The following is a 23988-nucleotide window of genomic DNA, read 5'->3' on the forward strand; positions in this document are numbered from 1 at the left end:
TGGACATCCTGCACGACACAATCACATGACGTCATGCACAGTAGTTATACGCAGCCGACTTCTTTTCGTGACTTCTAAGGCATTTCTGATAACGATTCCTTTCACACCTTGAGGCACCTAGAGCCTCCAAGGCAGCTTCATTTGCTGAGGGATACAATCCTGGACGGGTCACCACTCCGACGCAGGACACTCAATTGGCTTCTTACCCCAGTAAGCTGGTACTCATTTTACCGATCTCGGAATGATGAGAGGCTGTGTCAACCCACCTGGCATTCTTTTAATGGTCTGCCAGTAGCTCAAAATCACGACCATGAGATCTTACGCCAGTTACCTTAACCGTTAAGCAAAAACCAGGCACAAGGCATTTCGGATATGAACAAGTAACCTCACCTGCAGTCCTCTCCTTCAATGAGCTTCTGGTAAGTGCCGATTTCCATCTCCAGCTGCATCTTGACGTTGAGCAGCGACTCGTACTCGCGGATCTGCCGTTCAATGTTGGCGCGAACATCCGTGTACTCGGCTTCCAGGCTACTGATGATCTCGGCCAAGTTGCTGAGCTCCAGGTTGAGACGTTCCTCCGTTTCACGCAAGTTTTCCTCCAGCGTGCAGTTCTGATTGAAACGACGTGATGTCATCATCAGTCTCTATGCGGATTGCCCGCCACCTTCTGCAGCAGTCTTTGAGGCACTCCAATTTGTTAAAATATCTTCTGGATTACAGGTTTCTTATTGCAAGAGGAATTGGAATGTCCTAAATTGTAAAGGAGGTCATCATTGGAAAGTCCAACGTGCAAGGTCACTGTTCTATTCCATTGCACAGCTACGGTCCATGTCTAAGCAGGTGTGGGTCTCGGGTTGAAATGCCATATACTGTTCTGTGATTGTATTTATTGTCTTCTGTAAAGTCCTTACCGCAGTGTGAAGAGACTCTGCCTCAACTTCCAGCGACTGGAACTCGTAGCGCATATTGTTTGCCTCATTCTTCGTGGCCTCAAGCTCGCAGGCGCTCTGGTGAGCAGACGCCTGAGAAGCTTCGAGCTGGAGACGACAACAAACTCTTTTTGTGTATTATTGTGTGTTGAAAAAAAAAACACAAAAAAACTTAGTTTTTATTTAAGGGAATTAATGAATTATATAATTAAATCTCCATTTAAATTTGTCCATTAGTTGCCGATTGTAAGGTTTGGGCATCATGGTTGCCGACTCACCTTGTTGTTCATGAGACACTCCACCTCGTAGTGTGTGTTGCCAATCATGGTCTCGTACTGAGTCCTGATGTCATTGATGATACTGGACAGATCGACATTTGGTGAGTGGTCGATGTCCACATTCAGAGTGGAGTTGGCGTATTCACAACGCAAACCTTCAATCTCCTGCAACAACAAAAGATGGGATCAGACAAATCATCTGAAATGATGCAAACAGATCGTACACATCCTTGAGACTGTGTACAAGCTTGCGGACAAGCGATGGTGGTAAAATAAGCTTGTCAATCAAGAGTTCTTCAATTATCCATACATACGAGATCTTCTGTACGTATGAGGCAAAGACAACGTATACAAATTATTTGTTTACAATGCAAGGAGAACATTTGGACAAATATGCCGATGCTTCTCGTGAGCAAGGCATACCTCTCTGTGGCTCTGCTTCAGGTAGTATATCTCATCCTGAATCACGTTCACCTCGCACGCTACTGTGTTGTGGCACTCGCAGTACTCATTCGCCAGATTACGCAGGTCCTGGATATCCGTCTCCAGTTCCTCTCTCAAGGAAACCTCGATTTCCCACCTAGAAGAAACCAAGCAGATTCACAGCAACATTATGAGGTCTTTCTCCACAGTTGCCGCTTGGTAAATGTCGGTCTTGTCTCGACCAGTTCTACTCTATACGACGAGACGTAGAATCAAGAAAATTGCTGAAAAAGATATTATTTTCTATTATTTGCAAGAATGATGATGATGATGATGATGATGGAGTTTGGGGTTCACAGAATATTTGCATCACATACTTCTTGCGGAAGTCCTCGGCAGTCAGCCTGGCATTGTCAATCGCCAGAACCAGCTGGGAGTTCTCCACAGAGGCCTCCTCAATCTGCGAGATGGATGGAAATTCAAGCCTCGTGTCACCAATAAAGCTCTTCATGACTACGTTGGTGACTCATTGCAATGTCTCATCATGTGGAAGTCCGATATCATTTGAATCCAGCCAAACTCAATACATCATACGGTAAACAACATTGCAATCGTTGGTAGAACGTTTTTGCAAGAACGATAAAACATGAATGTGTCAATTATTCCAGTGTCCATTACCTGGTACATAAGACTCTCAATGCCACTCAAGCACGGATCCCACTCACGCTCAGCAATGCACTTGTTGGCACGGAACTCCTTGATCTTGCACTCAAGCTCCAGGTTGGTGGCCTCCAGGTAGCGCACCTTGTCGAGATAGCTCGAAAGGCGATCGTTGAGGTCCTGCATGGTTTGCTTCTCGTTGGTGAGCAGCACGCCGCACGGTACGGCCGCAGAGGTGAGAGCACCGCATGGGAACGATCCGCATGGACCGCATGGAACGGGTGGCAGGCAGGGCCGGGGCAGACAGATACCGGGACGATTGCAGCACGGGTTGCAGATGGACGAGCGGGTGGGCCGACCGCACGGATTTCTGCACACGCTGAAGGTCGTGCATCTCGGTGCCCTCTTTCCACCCAGCAGACTAGCACAGGAGCGGCTGGAGTAACGGTGCGGCGTGCTGTAGCAACTGCGAATGGAGCAAGACATGATGATTCGGAAAGTTTGGGTTCCAGTCGAAATCCAGTTGGGTGTTTCGGGCCAGCTGCTCGTCGGGTCTTTATATATCCAGCGACGTCGCGACGTTAGCGTTTTGTCACGTATAAAATGCAATAATTTCAGAATGTTTTCCAATTAATGAGGATTTCGGGAGCAATTTTGTGACTTGCGTGGACCAGTTTGAATTAACCTCATCAAATAAGTCCACAATGCATTGCAAATCAGTTCTGTTGTGTTTAATCGCTATTCTGGCGTTTTAATGTTCGCACAACTTTAGGAAAGTTGTTTTGACGCTTTTCAGCAGTTTATCTCCGACAATCAAGGGATCAAGAAGATATAGTGGGTCAGAAAGTGGTTCAGCTATAAACATGGGGCCCATTGACATCAGGTCTCATTCGGCAACATTCGAATTTGCTCCGACTATCCTTACATCCAATATATTTGGTGAATCCGATCATATCATCAGTTTGTGACTCAGATATTGATTGGTGCGATGTATATCGTATTGGAGGTCAATTGGATTCTGGTGATCTTTTTGAAATGTACTGGATGGTTTGATTCTCACGGACCATCCATGCTCTGTTGCCGAAGCAGTTTTTAGATCCTCGTGGAGGATCTCTAAGTCTTACTCATGTTGTTGTTCTTGTGGACTTTTTTGTTTCACAGCCTACAGTTTTCATCGAAACTTCCTGAAACTTGGCAAATATGTGTAAAAAATATCCTGCGCAGACAGTAACCATCTCCGATTTTGAAAATTCCTCCGAGAAAAAAAGTTACGACGTCAAAATATCTCCGCTAATGGAAATCGCTTAAAAAATTATCTCCGGAACTAGGTAAGCTTTTTGAATTCTGTTTGTGGGAATCGAACACGGCAATAGCAGAGATGAATTACCGCACATATGATACATCACTATGACGTCATATCATTTTTTATGACGTCATTCCTATTTTTTAACATTTTTGTTTCACAACCCAGAGTTTTCATCGGATCTTCGTGAAACTTGCCATGTATATGCAGAAAGCCCACACGCAGGCATTAACCATCTCCGATTTTGGAAATTCTTCCCAGAAAAAAAGTTGACGTCATAATATCGCCGCTAATGGAAATCGCCTATACCATTATCTCCGAAACTAGGCAAGCTGTTTGAATTTTGTTTGCGGGAATCAAGCCGGGCATTAGCACAGATAATTTATCGCAAACCTGATACATCACAATGACGTCATAATTCGTTTTTATGACGTCATAATTAAGAGGACGAGGATCTTTGCTCATTTGAGCTTGCTTTGGCAAGGGTTACACTGTGTGGTTTGCTATTACCATCCCAACTCAGTTTGTTATTACGCACACTCACCCCTGAAGCTGTTGAGTCTGGGTTGGAATCCTGACCCAGCTAGAAACTGTCATCCTGGTGTTTCACAGGTAGGTTGATTCATCAATGTGTGTGCTGACCCTCGGATGGACGTTTGACTCGGCGTCCCGTCTGCCGGAGTTAGTTGGTGGACGTCAACGATCCCACGGTGTCCTTTTAGAGTCTGCGACCTGAACAAATTCCAAATTCCACCCAAACATACAAATTCCATCAGCAGTATAGCTGCACCCTCAGCCAATGATGCTGCCCCCGTGGACTTGTGCCGCATACGAATGAAGAACTCGATGGACATGAAAGATCCGAAATCATATTTCCAAAAGAGTATGCAAGTCATGCCTGGCCAGCCGTTTCGTGAAAGAATTGTACGGAAAATTTGACGAGTCGTTGTGGCAGCTGAGTCAGTCTGGTTATTTGTGGATGGGCTGCTACCCTAACGTCACCAGGTGATAGACTGGCGAACAAGTTCGCCCGTCTTCAGGTGTACATAGTGTACATCTCGTGCGGACTTTTGAGTGGATGAGTGAGGACAAATTTCCCAAATGGACTATAATTGGCTGAAAGTGGATGTAAAATGATGCAAATGTATTGCGGTTTAAAAAAAGACTTTGTCGCTGTAAAAATACAAAAAACAATCCTTCGTCTTTACTTACCATTCACTCGCTCATCTAGTAATGTACATGACTGTACAGATTGGGTATATCTAATATATAGAAAGCTCTTTCTAACCACTGATTCACTGATTCACTGACTGATATTAAAGATCAGTACCTTCTGGGTGTCGTAGAAAGCTGAAATTTTGAATTCCGATGGACATCAAAGCCGATACACCGGGAAAAATCACAGAACTGTCGGAAAGCATCCTGAGTGAAAAATAAAAATGAAAATAACAAATGCAGGTGAACGACACGAGACAATGAGGAAGCATGGTTCGTTATTGCTTACATTGTGTAAGCATACCCCACTAGTAATTATATAAATCTTACATCGAGACGAAATATCCAAAGATATTTAAAGACTCATGTGTTTGAGAAGGATATTTTGAAAGCAAATCAAGCCCGTGAAAGTGTAAACGCATGTTATTTAATTAATTCCTCAAGAAATCAGTGGTCTGTCTCAACATCTTCAACCTCGATTTCAATGTAGGATTTTTCAGTCTGCTATGGTCTTCGACATGAAACTGCAGGTAAATCACAAGATTCCACACCGAGCGTTTTGATGTGATCTGGGTCGTCCGTGTCTCCATGACTTGTAAATGATTCATATATTTTTTTCAGAAATAACTGATATGGACTATATACGAATTGATAAAGAATTCTTCGATCTATTTTTTCTCGTTTTTTTTTTCTCCCTATTACATGTGCAACTCTTCTTCCATCCATCCATCAGGACCATACTCTGTGCACAGCGTTGGTGCTTCCTTAGCAGTCTCCTTGGCTATTGAGTATAATCCTGTACAGGTCACCACTCCGACACAGAATACTGGCATGCTGGCACCACAGAAGGATGACAGGCAAATTCAACCCCACCTGGTATTAATTCAACAGGTGAGTGGGGTTTGAACTCAGAATCCTAGGATCCCAAGCCCACCACCTAACGAGTTAGCCAACACCAAGAATGCAACCCTTCTTGTATGACCTCTATTTTCATGGTCAGGTTGTTAGTGCATAATGGGAGTGTAATTGTCGAAAAATAATGATAGGGTTTGAGTTCCGTAAAGCTAAAATATGTATAATAGCTCTGATTATAGCAAATTGCTTTCTGATGTGATCAAGTATGAGGAATGTTCAAATAATTTTACGAATGAGATGCTCACCAATATAGTTGGCCCTGCCATTATTTTATTCATTTATTTTAACATACAAGTAGAGACTAATTATATGACTGTTTATGTGCGGATGTATATTGTGTATTGGGATTTTAACATTTTCAGATTTCACTCCAGATTTTGAGTTATTTAGTCCACGTGATCCGATCCGCAAAACCGAAAGCACATTTCGATGATATACTTTAATTAGTCCGTGAGAGGAGATCGTGAAATCGTATTGTTACGGCTGTGGAAATTGCAGAACACCATAAAGGTCCTTAGTTCAGTTAGATCGATAAGTCTGTGTTTAGTTAGATTTCCCCACCATTGTTTAATGGGAATTTATTCGTATCACAGGGCTGTGATCCTTTGAGATAGCCGTTTTTCTTTACTATCGTTATTTTGGACCACCACCACCAACATCGCTCTCAAACAACCGCTTCAGACCCACCGTCCTTCCACCACCACAATCACATGCGCCTCTCAACAAACCACGTCATCCTGATCACCTCAACCACCACGCCAATCACCTAACCACCTTCCCCGCTACGCCCACTACCGATCACCTTCTCCACAAACCTGCTGCACCCTCTCCGCTTATAAAACCGTCTCTACCAAGGAAAATGAACAAGGAGTTCCAATAACGCCATGAGAAATAACAAGGTATTCTGATGGCGCGTGGATTTTCCCTCCTGCTTTTCCTGCGCTTTGGTATGGGGGAGGTGCGATTTGAGCCAGAGATCAAAGGTCAAGTAGGGTGGGGGCCTGATTTTGGGGGAATGAATGTCCCTTGGCTGTAGGGTCACCGCAACAATTTTCTCGTCCCCCGCGCGCCGTGAGGGGGGGGGGGATGAGAGGGTTGGAAGTGGAAAATGCCTCCCTTCTGGAAGCTTCCTGCAGGAGCTGGAAGGAGGGTGGGGCGAGAGCAGAGGGGCGGAGCATGGGGAATATAAGGGCATGCAGAGTGCCAAGTCGGTCTTCTTCTTCTTCTTCCTTCTTTCTTCTTTCTTCTTTCTTCTTTCTTCTTTCTTCTTTCTCCTTTCTTCTTCTTCTTCTTCTTCTTCTTCTTCTTCTTCTTCTTCTTCTTCCTTCTTCTTCTTCTTCTTCCTTCTTCTTCTTCCTTCTTCTTCTTCCTTCTTCTTCTTCCTTCTTCCTTCTTCCTTCTTTCTTCTTTCTTCTTTCTTCTTTCTTCCTTCTTCTTTCTTCTTCTTCTTCTTCTTCCTTCTTCTTCTTCTTCTTCCTTCTTCTTCTTCTTCTTTCTCCTTCTTCTTCTTCTTCTTTTTTCTTCTTCTTCTTCTTCTTTCTTCTCTTCTTCTTCTTCTTCTCTTCTTTCTTCTTCTTCTTCTTCTTCTTGTTCTTCTTTCTTCTTCTTCTTCTTCTTTCTTCTTCTTCTTCTTCTTTCTTCTTCTTCTTCTTCTTCTTCTTTCTTCTTCTTCTTCTTCTTTCTTCTTTTTCTTTTTCTTCTTTCTTCTTTCTTCTTTCTTCTTCTTCTTCTTCTTTCTCCTTCCTCTTTCTTCTTCTTCTTCTTCTTTCTTCTTCTTTCTTCTTTCTTCTTTCTTCTTCTTCTTCTTCTTTCTTCTTCTTCCTCTTCTTCTTCTTCTTCTTCTTCTTCTTCTTCATCTTCTTCTTCTTCTTCTTCCTCCTTCTTCTTCTTCTTCTTTCTTCTTCTTTCTCCTTCTTTCTCCTTCTTCTTCTTCTTCTTCTTTCTCCTTCTTCTTCTTCTTTCTTCTTTTGTTTTCTTCTTCTTTTGTTTTCTTCTTCTTTTGTTTTCTTCTTCTTTTGTTTTCTTCTTCTTTTGTTTTCTTCTTCTTCTTCTTCTTCTTCTTTTGTTTTCTTCTTCTTCTTTTTCTTCTTTTGTTTTCTTCTTCTTCTTCTTCTTCTTCTTCTTCTTCTTCTTCTTCTTCTTCTTCTTCTTTTGTTTTCTTCTTCTCCTCTTCTCTTCTCGTGGTCTTGGTGGAAGGAGTCGGGTGGAAGTCTTGGTGGTCTTCGTCTGTGGAGAAGCGGTCCGTGGAGCAACCCGTTCGTTGGAGCTTGCAGTCGGTGGAGAGTCTGGGCGTCGCGAAGGAGACGCGGACTGGAGGCACAGCTCTGCCAGCGGTGTCGCGCGAACCTGCGCGCTCGTGTGAGGAGAGCCGGAGATAGGTCGCCGGCCACGCGGAAGGCCTGAGCTCAGGCGCACCTACGCTAGCTGCCGTGGGGAGGGACGTCGAGGCTCACACCACAAGGCACCACGAGGGTGCAGGTAACCTGCAACGGTCTCGTGGGACTTGTTCAGTCTGTCAAGTCCCACGCCATAAAGGTTTATGGGCCCAACCTGACCCCATTGCCTTTGATGGGGTCTTTTCCTTTTCTTTTGAATGAATGATGTGGCGCCGAGTCCCGACAAGTAGAACTGTTAAGTGACTGTACATAATTGCTTATAGACGGTCGTAGCACCTTTTTGCTTTGCTTTTGTTCTGTATAAGTGCATGTTAGTGTTTTGCATTCCTGGCTGTGTATGTGCATCTGTGTAAAATAATAAATGTGCTCTTTGTGAATGTTAACCCGTTCGTCGTGTCCTCTTTCCCTTATTGAATTGCCATCTTGCATTGCGGAATGTTAGTTGGGTTTTAAATACCCAATAAATAGAATCGGATCCAGCGAGGTCGGGCGATAATACCCGCTCGGTTATCTCAGAAAGGAATGGACCGCTTGAGCGGTTCGTGTCCAAGCAGGCCTCCGCCGAGGTACGGTCCTTCGGTAGGTTACCCGCGCGAGTACTTAGGTGTATCGATATTTGGCGATTGACCCTATTTCGCGCGGGTAGAATACGGACTGGGCCATGGTGGGATTAAGAACCCACCCGTGATTGGTTTCCGGCATTGTTCCGGAAAGTCACGACTGAATTGTCTGTTTGGTGGGTGAGCGGCCGTTATTCGTTAACGCGGTCACTCGCATGCCGGGCGGACGTAGATTCGTAACACTGGTGTCAGGAGTGGGATTCAAATCCATTCCCCTCCAAACTAAATTAACGGGAATCGGATCAGGGGTGTGTGGAGCGACCCTCAATTCCCATCAAATTGCGAGCTTTTTAAATTTATTCCAATAAGCAAGATGGCGTTTCAAGGTGAACGGATGCAGGGTGGATTAGAAATGTGTTTGAATGTAGGATCCATGGCCCAGGACGGTTCTTTTTATGACCCCACCACTAATTTTAATCAGTGGGGGTGCTCACCCTCATATACTGAGCATGAACTTTGCCGACAAACGAAGTCGAAGTCGCACAATAGCGGCGCGATCGCATCTCAGCGCAACACGGAGCGAGCTGCTATTAATAGCACAACAAACGGCACGACACGAGGCGTGGGCTCCCAGCTACCGATTCAGACCACGTGGTCATGGCAGGCGCCATGGCAGGTGTGGCAGGATGCCGGAGCAAGCATTGACGGGCTTCGGAGACAAGTGTCGACGTCCTTGCAGCGGAGGAGGAATGGTGACAACTGTATAGGGGAATTGCATTCGTTTTTCCTTTGAATTGGATGAGGTACGGCGGTGCCTAGATGAGGTTCAGGAGGATTGGGTGCATAAGGAGTCACAACAATTGGCTGGTGCGCAGGAATTAATTCGGGAGCTGGAGAAGCACTTGGCCAACACAGGCGAGGTAATAGTTGGAGGAGAGATGAGAGTAGAGCGGCTTACCCTTGTTAGAACGAGCGGAGAGCAAACTGAACAAAAGAATAGAGGAAGAGCAAATTAGTAATTCTCAGGATAGAGAAAACTTGGAAGAGGAATGGAAAACGAAGCTGGAAGAGGAATGGAAAACGAAGCTGGAAAAGGAAAATCGGGAATACGATGGGGAATTGGAACATCTGAAGGAAGAGGTAAGAACAGGCAATCAGAAAAGAGAAAGCCTAGAACGGAAGATAAAAATAGGAGAGGAACATCTGGAGGAAAGGACGGAAGAATTGCTGGAAAAAGTCAAAACAGTTCGAAGAACTACAGGAAGAAATGAGGGAGGAAGGAGAAAGGAAAACAAAGCAAGAAAAGGAAAAACGCAAACAAGATGGGGAATTGGAACTACTGAAGTGAGAGGTAAGGGCAGGCCAGATTAAAAGAGAAACCCTGGAAGGGAAGATAAAAATAGAAAAGGAATGGCAACAAAAACTAAAGGAATACAGTAAGAAAAGGGACCAATTGAGGGAGGAAGCATGCAAAGAAGGTGAGGAGGCGAGAAGGGAATTATGGAAAAAAACTTCTGAGTTTCTGAAACACCAAAGCAGACATAGAGAATTACAAAACGAACTGAGGATGTTAAGAGAGGAAAGAACGAGAACGGAGAATGAAACGTTAAGGAACCACACTGAACAGATCAAACAGCTGGAAGCCAAGACCAGATTAAAGAATGAGGAACAAGAGAAGCGGTGGAATAAGAAACAAAAAGAACAAGGAATGAACCAGGAAAGGGAAATTAACCAATTGAGGGAAACAATGAGATTGCAGAAGGAGGAACAAGAGAGACAGTGGAATAAAAAGCAAAAAGAGTATGAATTTGAAACTGAACAACAAAAGGAAAAAACAAGGTTGGAGTATGAGGAGATAGTGACAGAACAAGGAATGAAACAGGAAAGGGAGATTAACCAATTGAGGGAAACTATGAGATTGGAGAAGGAAGAACGTGAGAGACAGTGGGATAGAAAACAAAAAGAACATGAATTTGAGGTTGACCAATTGAAAGAAAAAAGCAAGGTTGGAGTACAAGGAGATAGAGAAAGAAAAAGAAATGAAACAGGAAAAGGAAATCAACAAAATGAAGGAAACTATGAGATTGGAGAATGAAGAACATGAGAGACGGTGGGATAGAAAACACAAAGAATGCGAGGTTGAAGTTAACCAACTCAAGGAGAGAGCAAAATTTGAGTCCACGGAGATGGAAAAACTCCGGAAAGATAACGAACATCTAAGGGGGCTCAGAGAGGAAGAACGACTCAAAAGGAGCCAGGAAGTAGAACGGCACAATAAGGTGGGATGTGTGACAGCACCACAAGGAGTAATGTTAGTGGTGCAGGACTTGATTGACACCACTCGTCGAATGAAAGAACAATTAGGGCAAACCTTGATAAAGGAGGCACGAATAAAAATGGAGACGAGGGAATTAACAGAGACAAAGAAGGAAATAGAAGTATTGCCAGAGACACGGGAGATAGACTGGGTCAAGACTGAATTAAATAGACACGAAGAGACAACAGAAATAAAATGTATAGAGACGCAGGAGATACAAAAAGTAGAGGAGAGACTACACGATAAAGACGGGGTGAAAGACGAGCACACTCACATGGAGGTAGTGGAGGACAATGATGGGGAGCTCGGGGAATGTCGTGACCCGGTGCAAGCAGCGGGATAGCCTCCTTCAGGAATGGAGGGAGACTCTATGCTCCCTTGAAGCGGATCTTGACCAGGTGGGTCCGGTCGAGCTTTGCAAGGTAGAGGGGGCGAGTGCTGTGGACGGGTGCACACGGAGCTTGGGGGGTGTGAAGGCCCTGGAACCCCTTGTGGCAAAAATCCCCAGCGTGGTCGTCCTGGTGCGTGTGTTCACGAGTGTGGTGAAATGTGTTCTGCAACGCACGCATGGCGTGAGTGAAAGGCCGTGTGTAAGTGGAACCACGTGTGCGAGTGAAAGGGCGAGCGTGAGTGAACGGCCGTGTGTGAGAGACCGTGTGTGTGAGGTCGCTGTATGTGAGGGAAATAGCAGATGGCATGCGGAACATGCAACCGCATGTCCCGGTGTGAATGTCATGTCGAGGTGAGTGAGCGTCGTGGCACATGGGAGTTTGAGTGCGAGAGTGCAACGAAGACGGTGCCTGACAGTGGACAAAGGCCGAGTAGCAGCCGTAGCTGGGTTGGGAACCGTGCCGGGTTTGCACGGCAGCACGCGCGGGGTCCGTGCTGTGCGACGCAAGAGGCCGCCACGTGCGCGCCTGCGGGAGTGAAGCCCAGTCCGTAAACGCACACGGTGGATTAGCCGATCCCGCGGACGGACAGAAGGTAGGCTGGATATGGATTTGGACCGGATGGGTTCTCCAGGCGAGCGTGTGTGAAGCTCCAATGAGCAGAGCACATGTGTTCGTGTGGGGAACCCCTCAAAACGCGAGGCTTGTTTTTAATGTGCAGGGTGACGTCGTGGCTGCATGGTCGGAATCCGGCAGGAGGGGAAATCCCTGCCGGATGGTACCGTCCAGGAGGGACGAAGTGAGCGAAGCGCGAACAGCTGCAATGACGTCACGGTGAAAGCGCAGGTTGCGAGTTGCCGCGCTGGTGTGCGCATGAAAAAAAAGCAAGCCTCGCTTCGGGTGAACAGGATTCCCGGGCAAGGGGTGGAAGACCCCCTTGCCTTGGGCACAGGAATGGAACTAGTCAGGGGGAAGGGTTAGCTTAGTTTGACCGGCTCCATGGGATAAGTCCTCATGGGGCCCGTAGAATGGATTAGTTAGAGGGATTGCAGTTCAGATTTAGGATGGAATACGGGAAATGATTATTTTGAGGACACGGACAGACTTTGGATGTGTAGTGGGGACGTAGCTTAGCTACATAGTGTTAAAAGGATGTGCTCTAGTGTAAGGGACGACGAGGGAGCATGAGGTAGTTATGTGATTTCGTAAGAGAAGAATGGCAGTGATCAGCGATGGAGTGAAATGAAGTGGTGAAATGAATGGAAACATGGTGAGTGAGTGAGGCCAGCAGGCCTAAGTGTATGGAGTGAATGTGGTATGCATGGTGCAATGAGTGATTGGGGGGAGGAGTGATTCCCACCCAAGGGACCCCGGGGTCAGAGTAATGTGAGTTAGTGGGTTAGTCAAATTGACAAAAATGGAGGTCGTTTTGCTGTCGGTGGGAGTGTCGGCTCAAAACCCATTTGGAGGGGTGCAGGAGCCCTGTTGACGGGCTGGGAGCGTGGCTACGAACGATGGGTATCGCTTAGTGGGTACCCCGGGCACCGGGATAGTAAGCCACGGTAGGCCAAGGGTCCATGGGGGGCCAGGATAGCGTAGTGGGCACGGGTGGGCCCACATGATGCGGGGCCCGGGGCGCCATTGGCCACGTGGGCAGTGCATTGGGCACGGACACCCAGGGAAAGGCCCCGGGGCACCAGCCTGCCACATGAGCATTTCAGCGGAGTAGCCATGGAGGGCACTCCCCGGTGTTTAGGGAGCTAGTAGGCCCAGAGGCAGTTGTAGTGCCCGGGGGTGCCATAGTTTGAGAATCGGCAGAGGGTAGTTCCTGCCAAGGGAGCCACGCGTCCCAGCCACGAAACCGTGCAAGGGCACGAGGGAAAAATCGGAGGGCAAGGCCCGAAATTTGTGAGGGCACCAACACAGGCGACGGGAATCTTGGTTGTTAGAACCAATAGTTTAAGCGAGAGGTGCTTTTTGAAAGCCCCTGGGTAGTTAACAGTTAAATGCTTAGGGCAGGTAGGAAGTGTACCCCTCCGCACCATCCATCCCTTCACTCTCGTTGTGGGCCGCTGGACCCACTTTGGGTAAAGTAGATTGCTGAAATCTGAGCAGGCCATTCAGAGGCTTCGTTGGGCCTCGACACAGGACACAAGCTCTCCCTTATTCCCCTCCAGGAAGGGAACATAGGGGTTTGGGAGTAGGCTAGGAGACAGGATAGGTTAGCCAGACAGACAGAAAAGGGGGTTCGGGAGACGAGTTATATAAGGAGAAATAAAATAAAACAAAAAAATAAGTTGGGGCTAAATTGGGGATTTTTTGCAAATTTGGGGAGTGGGTATGGACAGAGACAGGCAAAGGCGATAGGTTGGGAGGGAGACCGTAGGGTAGGTCCGAGCCCGCCTTCCGAGTGGCCAGCACCACCGCACTCCCTCCACGAACCTCATTACTGCAAGGCCTGTGCCGGTCGGATCATCTGCCGGCTGTTTTGCTGCAAAGCCTGTGCCGGTCATTCATCTGCCGGCTGTTTTGCTACAAGACATGTGCCGGTCAGTTCATATGCCGGCTATTTTACTACAAGGCCTGTGCCGGTCAGTTCATCTGCCGACTGTTTTACTGCAAGGCCTGTGCCGGTCAGTTCATCTGCCGGCTGTTTTACATCAAGGCCTGTGCCGGTCATTCATCTGCCGGCTGTTTTACTGCAAGGCCTGTGCCGGTCATTCATCTGCCGGCTGTTTTGCTACAAGACATGTGCCGGTCAGTTCATCTGCCGGCTGTTTTGCTGCAAATCCTGTGCCGGTCATTCATCTGCCGGCTGGTTTGCTACAAGGCCTGTGCCGGTCAGTTCATCTGCTGGCTGTTTTGCTGCAAAGCCTGTGCCGGTCATTCATCTGCCGGCTGTTTTGCTACAAGACATGTGCTGGTCAGTTCATCTGCCGACTGTTTTACTGCAAGGCCTGTGCCGGTCAGTTCATCTGCCGGCTGTTTTACATCAAGGCCTGTGCCGGTCATTCATCTGCTGGCTGTTTTACTGCAAGGCCTGTGCCGGTCATTCATCTGCCGGCTGTTTTGCTACAAGGCATGTGCCGGTCAGTTCATCTTCCGACTGTTTTACTGCAAGGCCTGTGCCGGTCATTCATCTGCTGGCTGTTTTGCTGCAAGGCCTGTGCCGGTCAGCTTCACCACTGGCCTGTTTTGATACAACGGCCTTGTCTTGCCTTGCCATGCCTTGTCTGCTTGCCTTTGCCTTGCCCCCATGCCTGCTAGCCCTTCTGTTTTGCATTTGCCCCCATTCATTACCATTTGCACCAGGATCATCGCGCGTTCTGCAAGGACTGCCCTGTAGGCAGCCGCCTCACGGGACTGCATTGGCAGCCCGTGCACCGTTTGCGTTCACTGCACTCATTTCAAGAAGGAGCTCTTGCACTGCGCTTGAGCAGCCGGCCACATTCCCTGTCACCTGCAATTGTTAATGAGCCAGAGACTGCATGTGGGTAGCCTGGCTCCCTGCTTTTCTTTTTCCCCACAGAGTCCATCGATCCTGGGCCATGGTTTAGTGTAAACATTATAAGTTAAGTTAAGGGTAAAATTGTACATGAGTTGCGCCCCCTGAATGTTTGTCGTAGCGCCAGCAATTTATTTAAGTCGTCTGTATGAGTGGGTTTGTTTAGTTAGTTACTCAGCCCGTAGGTTATTTATTTTTGGGACACGAATACACTAAATGTCACACTCAGGGATCCGAAGGTAAACGTACTAGAGGAAACTTACACATGATGGCACACAAAAATTCGACGACTTGGGATGAGTCTGTAAAAAGGGGAGGGGGTAGTGCTACGGCTGTGGAAATTCGCAGAACACCATAAAGGTCCTTAGTTCAGTTAGATTGATAAGTCTGTGTTCAGTTAGATTTCCCCACCGTTGTTTAATGGGTTTTATCCGTGTGGACAGGGCTGTGATCTTTGAGATAGCCGTTTTCTTTCACCATCGTTATTTTGGACCACCACCACCAACATCGCTCTCAAGCTACCGCTTCAGACCCACTGTCCTTCCACCACCACAACCAAACGCGCCTCTCAACAAACCACGTCATCCTGATCACCTCAACCACCATGCCTACCACAATTATGCCAAACACCTAACCACCTTCCCCGCTACGCCCACTACTGATCACCTTCTCCACAACCACACTGCAACCCACTCTGCTTATAAAACCGTCTCTACCAAGGAAAATGAACAAGGGGTTCAAATAACGCCATGGGAAATAAGAAGGTATTCCGATGGCGCGCGGATTTTCCCTCCTGCTTTTCCCGCGCTTTGGAATGGGGGAGGTGCGATTCGATCCAGAGGTCAAAGGTGAAATAGGGTGGGGCCTGATTTTGGGGGAATGAATGTCCCTGGGCTGCAGGGTCACCGCAACGATTTCCTCGTCCCCCGCGCGCCGCGAGGGGGGGGGGAGAGGGTTGGAAGTGGAAAACGCCTCGCTTCTGGAAGCTTCCCGCAGGAGCTGGAAGGAGGGCAGGGCGCGAGCGGAGGGACGGAGCGTGGGGAATATAAGGGCACGCAGAGCGCCAAGTCGGTTTTCTTCTTCTTCTTCTTTTGTTTTCTTCCTCTCCTCTTCTCTTCTCGTGGTCTTGGTGAAAGGAGTCGGGTGGAAGTCTTGGTGGTCTTCGTCTGTGGAGAAGCGGTCCATGGAGCGACCTGTTTGTTGGAGCTTGCAGTCGGTGGAGAGTCCGGGCATCGCGAAGGAAACGCAGACTGGAGGCGTAGCACTGCCAGCAGTGTCGCGCGAACCTGCGCGCTCATGTGAGGAGAGCCGGAGAGAGCTCGCCGGCTACGCAAAAGGCCTGAGCTCAGGCGGGGCTACGCTAGCTGCTGTGGGGACGGGATGTCGAGGCTCACACCACAAGGCACCACGAGGGTGCAGGTAACCTGCAACAGTCTCGTGGGACTCGTTCGGTCTGCCAAGTCCCATGCCATAAAGGTCTACAGGCCCAGCCTGACCCCATTGCCTTTGATGTGGTCTTTTCCTTTTCCTTTGAACGAATGGTGTGGCGCCGAGTTCCGACAAGTTGTTGTCCAAACTCTCTCTTCCTCTTATGTGGTGACTTCAATTGTCATCACGCCAGTTGGCTAGGTGTGGGTACCTCTCTCACCTGCCATGGCACCTCAGCAAAAGCTTTCTGCGACTCATTGGGACTGACTCAATCGGTCAACTTCCTCACCCGGATCTCAACCAACGTTATCCATCTCTTCTGGATCTGATTTTGAGAAATTTCCCTGAAAATATCTGCTGCTCTTCTTCCGCACCATTCGGTTCTTCTGACCACGTGATTGTCAAAGTAAACATCTCTCTGGCTGTTATCAGACAACCAGCCCAGCACCATCAAGTCTGGCATTTCCCTCAGGCTGACCGACAGGGTCTCCAAGCAGCCATCAAACTTCTAGACTGGTCTCCCATTGCTACTTTCTCCAACAACAACTCGTCCTGGGAATTCTTTCAAAGAAACTTGCTTTCTCCCATGCACAGATTTTTCCCCTCTCATCTTCAGTTGTCCTACCCTTCCTCCCGCGCTTGGTTTACTGAAGTTTGTGGCGAGGCAGTTGTTCTGAAACAACTTGCCTTTGCCTCATGGAAAGCAAACCCAAATGAGGGAAATCTCAGTTCCTTCCATAAAGCTCGGAACAAGTGTGTATCTACCCTCACGAGAGCCAGAAAACAGCATCTTTCTAATCTCAAGTCTGAACTCTCAAACCTCTCTCCCTCCTCCAAATCCTGGTGGTGTCTAATCAAATCTGTTTCTGGTGTATGTTCCCCCTCCATCCCCTCCCTTAACTCAAATGGCCGCACTGGTGATACCGCAGGTGAAAAGGCTGAATGTCTAAACTCGGTGTTTACGTCGAAACCCATCGCTTTCTGTACCCACCTTACCTCGTCACACCCAACTGTCCCTGGACTCTGTGTCCTTTTCTCCTGACAAGGTGGAGAGCTTGCTGTCAAACCTCGACTCAGATTCTGCATCCGGTCCAGACGGCATCAGCCCACATGTCCTAAAAACATGCTCCTCTGCTCTTGCTCACCCTCTCTCTGTTCCATTCACCCTCTCATTTGCTCAAGATCATCTGCCATCTTCTTGGAAATCAGCAAACATTACAGCTCTGCATAAAAAGGAGCAAAAACAGATCCCTGCAACGACAGACCAATCAGCCTTCTCCTAATCAGACCAGGTCACTCTACCCTGGATATGCTGCTTCTACTCTCCCAACAATGGATGGATGTACTCAATGCCAGACATGAAATCAGAGCCATATCCCGAGACATATCGCATGCTGTTGACATGGTTTTCCACCCGGCCCTGCTCACCAAACTCTCTTCCTATGGTATCCAAGGCCATCTCCACTTCATGACTCGCAGACTTCCTCTCCTTTCACAGCCAACATGTGCCCCTAAATTTAGTTTTCTCATCCCTTCTTCCTGTTTAGGCTGGAGTTCCTCAAGGCAGCGTTCTTGGCCCAGTTCTTTTTCTGGTTTTCATCAATGATCTCTCCGACTCTTTGGAAAATCCTCTATCTCTTTGCTGATGACTCCACTCTTTGCCGTACTCCAATGAAGGATTTATTGGCATCCAGCCACTGTGACCTCAAAAAGGCCATCTTGAAAAAACGGACAACATACGGTACCCTCTTCTACTCCAAGGTATTTGTATGGTGCTTCGTTTTCTAGTTCCTGTATTGTTGTATCTAAGTCGACTCTGTGTGGTCCCTTTTTGTTGGTTTTCCTTGGAGGAATGTGCACTTGGCGCACTTATCTTGGCCAAATTCCATTCCAGAGTATGGTAGTTTCACTAATTTCAGTTGTTCTCCCAATTTTTCATCATTTGTGGAAAAGAGTTGAAGATCATTCATGTGCAGTGGATGTATCACCTTCCCTTTCTCATTCGATGCTCTCTTGTTTTGGACTTTAGGGTGTATCCATGTCATCGCTCATTAATGAGGTTGCTCAGTGGGTCCAGGGCCAGGAAAATCAGGAGAGGCGAAAGGCTATCACCATGGAAGATCCCGGGACATATCTTCACTCCTGGTATTTCGATCTTTCCTTCCGATTGTTGCAGTATAAATTTGGTGTTCCGTAGCTCCATTGCCTTCTCAATCAGTTTGATTATTTGTGGATTAATATTGTACAATTGCATGCATTTTATCATCCATGAATGTGGGACACCATCAAAATCTTTTTTTGTAGTCTATCCAGGCTGAGGACAATTTGGCTCTTCTCGTTTTACAGTTTTCGAGTATGGCATTGTTTAGTAGTACGTGGTCTATTGGACCATATCACCCTCTTTTACGTCCCTTATGTTCTGCCGCTTCTTGTGTTAAGTGGTTGTACATCATTTATGTGATGATTCCTCTCAGAAGTTTGGATATTGTTGGTGACATGTTGTTGGTCTCTACTTGTGAGGTCGTTGGGCTTCTTCAGATTTTGGGAAGAAGAAGAAGATGTTACCCTCCATGAGCCATTCATCCATCACCTCCTCCACTTGGATAAGCTTGTTGAATGCTTGAGCGTCGTGAATGTGGAGAGCATCTTGTTCCTTTAGCCAGAGATTTGAAATTCCATCTGGACCTGGGTTTTTAAAGTTTGCCATCTATTATCACTGGGGGCATTTCGTCTCGTGTTGCTTTTTCTTTTCCAACTTTTGGATACAATTCCCCTCCTTATCATGTTCCTTTGGGTCTTCACAGATTCCTTTGCAAAAGTTTTCAAATCTATTATTCTCGAGGGAACTTGTTTTGTCTTGCTTTTGTTTTTCATAGTTTGCAGTATAATTCTTTCGGGTTGTTTTAAAACAACTGGTTTTGTTTTGTGTGTGTGTGTGTGTGTGTGTGTGTGTGTGTGTGTGTGTGTGTGTGTGTGTGTGTGTGTGTGTGTGTGTGTGTGTGTGTGTGTGTGTCTGCGACCGCCGTTTCTCGATAACCGCCAGTCCGATCTGATTGAAACTTGCCAGGAATATTGCTGGAGACCCGCGGATGTGCCTTTTCAAGGTTTGATATAAATCGGACGAGCGGTTCCCAAGTTACGGCCATTTTATTGCCTTTTTCAGTGTAGAAAGGTGTATATATCGCAGCTGAAGTGTCGTTCCACCTTATCATGCCATTTTTTCCCAAAGATATCTTAGAATAATGATAACAGCATACTAATAATAAAATAATAGCACAATAATTGGCAGTAATAAAAAGGATAACGTGATACAATGACCAATGTCTGTCAACCAATAACGACCTGTATATTGTCTGTCAACCAATAATTACGAATAACGTCCGTCAACCAATGACAGGACACGGTGCTATGACGTCACGAACGACGTCACAATTAATGTTTGTGGGTTTTCTTGCACGATTGACGTCACAATTCTTCTTCTTCGTTTGGTATGACGTCACAATCTATGCTGGGGACCTGAGTATGTGCTTTTTCAAGGTTTGATATCGTTCTTCATCAGTTTCAGCTGTTTCCCAAGGTTTGAAAGCTGTTTTTTCCCGAGGTTTGAATTAATTGTTCAAATTATTAATTAATCCCAAGGTTTGAATTTTCCCAAAGGAAACAGCTGTTTCCCAAGGGTTTGAAAGCTGTTTTTTTTCCCAAGGTTTGAATTAATTGTTGTGCTTGGTAGACATTTGTGAATATATTTACAGAGAGAGGGGCGAGAGAGGAGGGGGGAGAGAGGAGGGGGAGAGAGGAGCGAGAGAGGGGGGGGGACAAGAGAGGGGAAGCAGAGAGGGGGCAAGAGAGGGGGGGGAGAGAGAGGGGCGTCACAATTATTTTTCTTCTTCGTTTGATATGACGTCGCAATTGACGCTGGGGACCTGAGTATGTTTCCCAGGTGTTTCCCAAGTTATGGCCATTTATGATACGGTTGGTCTGATATAATTGAAACAATGCCCCAATCCAGTCGTCGTTTACGAGAGCGAAGGAATGAAGCTGCACATACTGGCACACACCAACGGGCACGCACTAGTTCTCTTAATAGAGGTTTGTTGAAAAATTGATGACAAAAGCTCAATTGGTAAAAACGTCATGACCTGGACACATACACACACACACACACACACACACACACACACACACACACACACACACACACACACACACACACACACACACACACACACACACACACACACACACACACACACACACACACACACACACACACACACACACACACACACACACTGGAATTATAGATAGATATGTAAAACATAAATGAATAAATTTATACTTTTTTAGCTGTTTGTTTTGGTCAAGCGGAGTTTGAGTACAAAGCAGATGCGGATGGGTTGTGCATTTTGGGATGTTTTCTAGTTTTAGTTTTAATCGTTTAGCCATTCACTTGCGTACTCCACTTAGTACTGACTAGGAGAGAGTTCCGTTAACAAGCGGATTACTTACTGCTCGCCAAGCGGTTTGCTTGATTCAAAGGGCTCAACAAGCACTCCAATGGAGCGGAGAGCTCGGCACCGCGAAACAACATGGCGGTCTTCAGGTAAACAATGCTGCTGTGGTACTCAAAGAAATGCTGTCCGAACCATCCTATTCAGTTTAACTCAATCCTCTTGTGACAACTTCCCCAAACAAACATTCCTGCTTTACTGTTTTTTTTACTGTTTTTTTGTTTTGTTTTTACTGTTTCCGGACAAATCCCACACTCACTTTGTCTCTCCGAAAGGACCGTTTGGACCCCCTCCCCCCCCGGAATCTACTTTCTCAACAATCCTCTGGAAGAAGTCCTTTCTTTCAAGCTTGTGGGTCTCACGATCTGCCATGACCTTTCCTGGGAAAGCCACATTTAAAACCTCGCCTCCAAAGCCAGTCGCCGACTGGGAATCCTCCATCGTGCAAAGTCCTTCCTCGGCCCACCTGAGCTCCTGACCACTGACAAAGCTTTCGTCCGCAGCCTGATGGAGTACTGCTCTCCCCTCTGGGCTGGTGCTCCTGCCTCCCAGCTTTCTCGGCTTCACGCTGTAAAAACCAAGGCATTTCGGATCATCGGTATCTCACGATGAGGCTGAGTCTTTGGGCCTCTCACTCTCTCACCACAGGCAGGTCGGTGGTCTTTCTGTCTTCTACTGTCTCCTCTCCAGTCTCACCCCCCCACCCCCACCCTCTCTGCGATTTGTCCCCACCACATTTTCTCAGGGCACTCAAGGTCCGCGAACAACCCCCTTCTGGTAAAACTACCAAAATCACGAATCACTGCTCACCTTCACTCTTTCATTCATCTTTTCCCACCTTTGGAATAAACTCCCTCACTCTATTCAATCCCATTCTTCCCTCCAGGCCTTCAAAACAGCTGTTCACCACCACCTCTTGTCATCCCCCGTCCAAATCCTCGATCTTTTCTACCCCCGATAATCCACCCCAAACCCACCTCCTTCAAATTCCCTGCTTTCCTTCCTGAAAGTCCCTGTAATGTCCATCTTCTCTTCCCCATGTTCCCCATCCCATCCCTCTCCCTTCCACAGATCTCCTAATGTCTCTGTTCCCCACTGTTTTGTCCTTCCCTCTCCCGCCCCTCTTGTCTCATGCCCCCCTTGCTGTACGTTGTGTGTTCGCTCTCATCCGAGACTTGACAAGGTATACAAAAAAATAACAAGCACACAAATGTGTTAGCAGCGGCTGCAGTGTACGAGGAAGAGGGAATAGAAAGACAGGGGGAACCTCCTGCCAAACTTATATATGTACTTTCCATTGTGCATTTTGGGGAGGGGATGGAAGGGGTTTTACATGTTTGTAGTTCTTAAAGAATTCAGATAATAAGTCAAAGTAACAATAAAAGTATGAACTGGATGTTTCACTGTCATCCTCTGTGACAGTGGAATTGAAGAAATAGCGACCAATCATTTCTAATCTGACTACTGCGGCCATCTTTGCTAATTCTTCAGTGGGTGCGTTGCTTTAGCAAGTGGCTTGCTTTCCGCTCATCAAGCGTACCTCCCTTGATCGCTTGCTCCGCTTGCCAAGTGGCTTGTCAAGCAGTTTGCAAAGAGCTTGATATGGAATGACTGGCTTGGAAAACTTGCTTGCTAACACAACGCCTCCCTTGCACTGTCGTTTTAAAGATGATCATTTGTGCCACATTCAATCAATTTCTTAATGCTGTGGCAAAAGGGTATGATGAGCCATTTTTGAATTGACAGTGGATGAAAAATTCCATGCTTCACTTGGATAATATAAAATAAATGGAATTAATCTTTGGCCTCCAAGGGTTTAACCTAAAACTGTACCAATACACCGCCTTACGGACGAACGGACGGACACACGCACACACAACACACATCATGACGGTTGTTAGCCTGGTGAGGATGTTGTGCACCTCCCCGGTGAATGTGCCAGCTATATTGTTGTACTGTATTCTGTTTAGCATTCAAGTTATATCTTGTACGTGGGGATAGATGTGCATTGCTAGCGTGAGTTAGCATACATTTGTGTTTTTCACTCTCTCTACCTTCTTTGTCCTTTACATCTCACAACGACACGATAACTCACTATCGCATCCTCACATGCCTCATTCTTCAGCGGAGAGACGAACGCGACTAGAAGGGCACTCGGTAGAGCGCATACCTATGCCACGTAATACCTAATCCACGAGAACATATCGGGCCCAATACAATTTTTGAATTAAATAATTCTCGTATCCAGATCCGGATTCGAATCTTCACCCAAATTGAACAAATTTGTCGTGGTCACACACCCAACATGTCCACCAAGTTTCATCCGAATCCGTCCACAACTTTTTGAGATATTGTGCTAAATATCGTTTTTGGCCCAATCTCTCAGTGGTGAAGAATCACTTAAAAAAAATTGTAGTGGTCGGATCTGGATCCGGATGTTCACAAAAATTAATCAGTTCGTCTTCATCACACACTGAACCTGTTCACCAAGTTTCATCCAGATCCGTCCACAACCTTTTGAAATATCCAGTACACAGACAGACAAACAAACAAACGGACAGAAAGGGGTGAAAACATAACCTCCTTCACCTTCCGTGGTGGAGGTAATAACTGCAATTTCCAAGTGGAGTGGCAAACACAGTCACCAAGTGAATCAATGCAAGTTTTGAAGTCCCTCTGCCCCTCCCGGGCATGATGCCCTGCGGCACGGCTCCTCCAATCAGGTGCGGCCACAGCGAGGAAGATGTTTCCCCCTCTCCCCCCCCCCCACCAAACATCCTTCATGGGCCACTCAACTGCCCCTCAAAAAACCTATGCTAATGAGGGGACGCCACGCTGATGTGGAGGCTGCTGGATCGCTATCACGGGGGAGGGAGGAAGGAATATAAGAAGGAATGCACGGACAGTTCAGGTCTTTTCGCCTTGGTCTTTGACGAGCAGTTCCTTCCAAAGAGGGCTTTCGTCTTTTGTCTTTCAGTACGAGTGCGTTTTCCAAGAATTCTGAGCTGTTTGCCTTTCACCCTTCATTCAAATTGTTGCCCTTCGTTTTCTGTCTCCGCACCATTTCCACATGGACATGGACACTTCTTCTTTTTCTTTCCGGACTCCTCACAGCTTTTACACATGACATATCCCATCCCTGGCATGCTGTTCCGACAT

At 46.8% G+C, this 23988-nt stretch overlaps 1 protein-coding gene across 1 annotated transcript in view; it reads right to left on the bottom strand.

Moving 5' to 3' along the window:
* Positions 1–3013, bottom strand: part of LOC147013141 (keratin, type I cuticular Ha3-I-like) — a 6186-nt gene extending 3173 nt beyond the window's left edge. The window contains exons 1-7 of the mRNA XM_085854752.1: positions 2309–3013; positions 2008–2090; positions 1631–1787; positions 1208–1372; positions 912–1037; positions 391–611; positions 1–8 (exon numbers count right to left, since the gene is read on the bottom strand). The exon at positions 1–8 is cut by the window's left edge and continues 66 nt beyond it. Coding sequence (XP_085710878.1) covers positions 1–8; positions 391–611; positions 912–1037; positions 1208–1372; positions 1631–1787; positions 2008–2090; positions 2309–2776 — 1228 coding nt within the window. The 5' untranslated portion in view covers positions 2777–3013. The remainder of the gene's footprint in view (positions 9–390; positions 612–911; positions 1038–1207; positions 1373–1630; positions 1788–2007; positions 2091–2308) is intronic.
* Between the last annotated feature and the right edge of the window lie 20975 nt (positions 3014–23988).

The sequence above is a fragment of the Eptatretus burgeri genome, chromosome 14, assembly GCF_056783735.1.
Source record: "Eptatretus burgeri isolate ZD-2024b chromosome 14, Ebu_testis_v1, whole genome shotgun sequence".
NCBI lineage: Eukaryota > Metazoa > Chordata > Myxini > Myxiniformes > Myxinidae > Eptatretus > Eptatretus burgeri.